The sequence below is a fragment of the Apaloderma vittatum genome, unplaced genomic scaffold, assembly GCF_000703405.1.
Source record: "Apaloderma vittatum isolate BGI_N311 unplaced genomic scaffold, ASM70340v1 scaffold3897, whole genome shotgun sequence".
NCBI classification, from domain to species: domain Eukaryota; kingdom Metazoa; phylum Chordata; class Aves; order Trogoniformes; family Trogonidae; genus Apaloderma; species Apaloderma vittatum.
In genome coordinates this window covers 13,028-15,120 of record NW_009724355.1, presented here as the reverse complement: position 1 = coordinate 15,120, position 2,093 = coordinate 13,028, and the positions used below count along the sequence as shown (strand labels likewise).

The following is a 2,093-nucleotide window of genomic DNA, read 5'->3' as shown; positions in this document are numbered from 1 at the left end:
GAGGTGTTTGGAGCAGAGGACATGGCCCTTTGCCATGAGGGGGGACCAGGTGGTTTGTCTCTGCCAGGAGCTGGGAAGAAGAACCCAGGTCAGGCTCAGCCATGCTGCCTGGGGCAGCTGGCACTCAGACCACTACCCCACAGGCTGCCCCATCCCCTCAGCCAGGCAGCGGGGTCTGTGCCCCTCGTTTCTTTTCCTGAGCTGGTGCCAACATGCCCCTTTTTCCCTTTGGGCTGGGGCAACAGTGCCACCATAGCAGAGGTCCCTGATAAAAGAGGACCAAGGGACCCAGGTGCCACCATCACTGACAGCACTGTTCCCTCTGTCCACACAGGCTATCATCGATCTCACCTGTGAGGACACAAGCACAGATGCAGAGCCAGCGAGCGTCACCACCATCATCGACCTGACAGAGGACACACGCAGCCCTCCCCACACCACCGGCTGGGTTGAGGAGGACCCCAGGCAGGCACCTGCTGCCTCAGCAGCACACACACACCACCTCCAGCGCTGCTCCACTACAACACAAACTGAGGCAACAGCGGGGCCAAGCCCTGCAGCACGCTGGCACTGCACTCCCACAGAGCTCGGTGCCACCACAGATCCATCAGAAGGCACGGAGGACTGGACCCGCTTCTCTCCCACCTCCATCCGCCACAGCTCTTCCTGCAGCCCAGAGCAGAACTGCAGCACTACCACTTATAACAGTGACTTGGGCTCTCTAGCCAGCATACAGGTGGACTCGGACCTGCTATCCCCTTCCAGTCTGGACAGCAACAGCAGCTGGAGAGCCAGTGGCCCAGAGGAAGACACTCCCCACCTCTGCCAGCAAAAGGAGCTCCCACCGAGGCTGAGCCCTGCCCCAGTCATCCCCACAACCTCAGGGAAGGCCCAAGGGCCTTTGCTGGCAGCAGGTGGCTTAGCACCACACAAAGCAATCAAGCAAGTGAGCCCAGCCAGGATCAAGGCTGACAACAAGGCCTGGCTGAACAAACTCCACTATTTCAGGAGGAGTGGAGTCCAGCACCTCTTCCTCCAAGGAGTAGCACCCAACAAAGAAATACATCAGGTAATCGGGGTTCAGAGCAGCCACTGCTAAGCCCAGAGGAGCCTGCTCAGAGCAGCCCCTGCAGTAGAGGATGGAGAAGGGGCAGCCCCTGCTCCACCTCCCTTTTTAGGGGAAACTTTGAAAGGCAGTTGGGATCTCTGGTTATTGCAGTTCCCTTCACAGTGGCTCCCACATCACAGCTGGGTTCCTCTGTGTTGGGGTGGAGCCAGCTTTCACGCATTGCCTTGCTTGTACACAGCAGAAACCCGAGTTCATCCCCAGTGGGAAGCTGAACATGGTGCGCACCACCATGGAGGAGAACTTCCTGGAGGTCACCTTGCATTTCCTGAGCGACTTCGTCTCCCACCAGCACTGTCCCCCCAAAGAAATTATCTCGCACCTGATTAAACAGATCCTGTTGCACCCCCACCGAGGGGAGATCCTGAAGGACATCTACACGCTGCTGATTAAGATCCAAATGTACGTGTTGCCTTTGTCAGGGTGTCCTGGGGCTGGCTAGGTGCTCCTGGGGGCCTGCCTAGCGTAAAGGTTATTCTCCATGGTCCTCACTCACAGAACAGGGAGCAAGGTGATGCTCATCCTCCTGCCTCCTGTTGTCAGCACAAGCACAGCTTGAGCTGTCTGAGGGTGGGTCAGGGACAGCCTGTGACACGAGGGAGCCCTCAGGACAGAGGAGCATGTTTGACTTGTTCCTGAGGTGCAGATCTCATTTCTCACTGCTGTCACTTGGCAGAAACACCCTCCCTGGGCTGCAGCAGGGGGCATGGGCTGGAGGTGGCAGGAGGGTTCTGCCACTGCCCTCGGGGTTCCTGCAGAGAGGCAAAGTTCTGTGAGGTGACAGGCCCAGGAGTCCTTCTCTCCATGGAGTACAGCCCCAGTCAGGTGCTTAAAAAAAAAAATTAAAAAGAAATAAAAATGCATGTGGTCAGGGGAGGAGAAAGGGAGAGGGTGAAGCTGGAGGGGAGAAGGCAGGGCAGGCCCCTGAGCAAGCAGGGCCGGGAGGGGCTGGGGAAGGGGCAGGGGC

At 58.1% G+C, this 2,093-nt stretch overlaps 1 protein-coding gene across 1 annotated transcript in view; it reads left to right on the top strand.

Moving 5' to 3' along the window:
* Nucleotides 1–334: 334 nt before the first annotated feature.
* SIMC1 (SUMO-interacting motifs containing 1) overlaps nt 335–2,093 on the top strand; it is a gene marked incomplete at its 5' end in the record, with an annotated part of 11,269 nt that continues 9,510 nt past the window's right edge. Inside the window, 3 exons of the mRNA XM_009872443.1 lie at nt 335–469; nt 1,308–1,528; nt 1,885–1,951. Of these exons, the coding sequence (XP_009870745.1) occupies nt 335–469; nt 1,308–1,528; nt 1,885–1,951 (423 nt within the window). The remainder of the gene's footprint in view (nt 470–1,307; nt 1,529–1,884; nt 1,952–2,093) is intronic.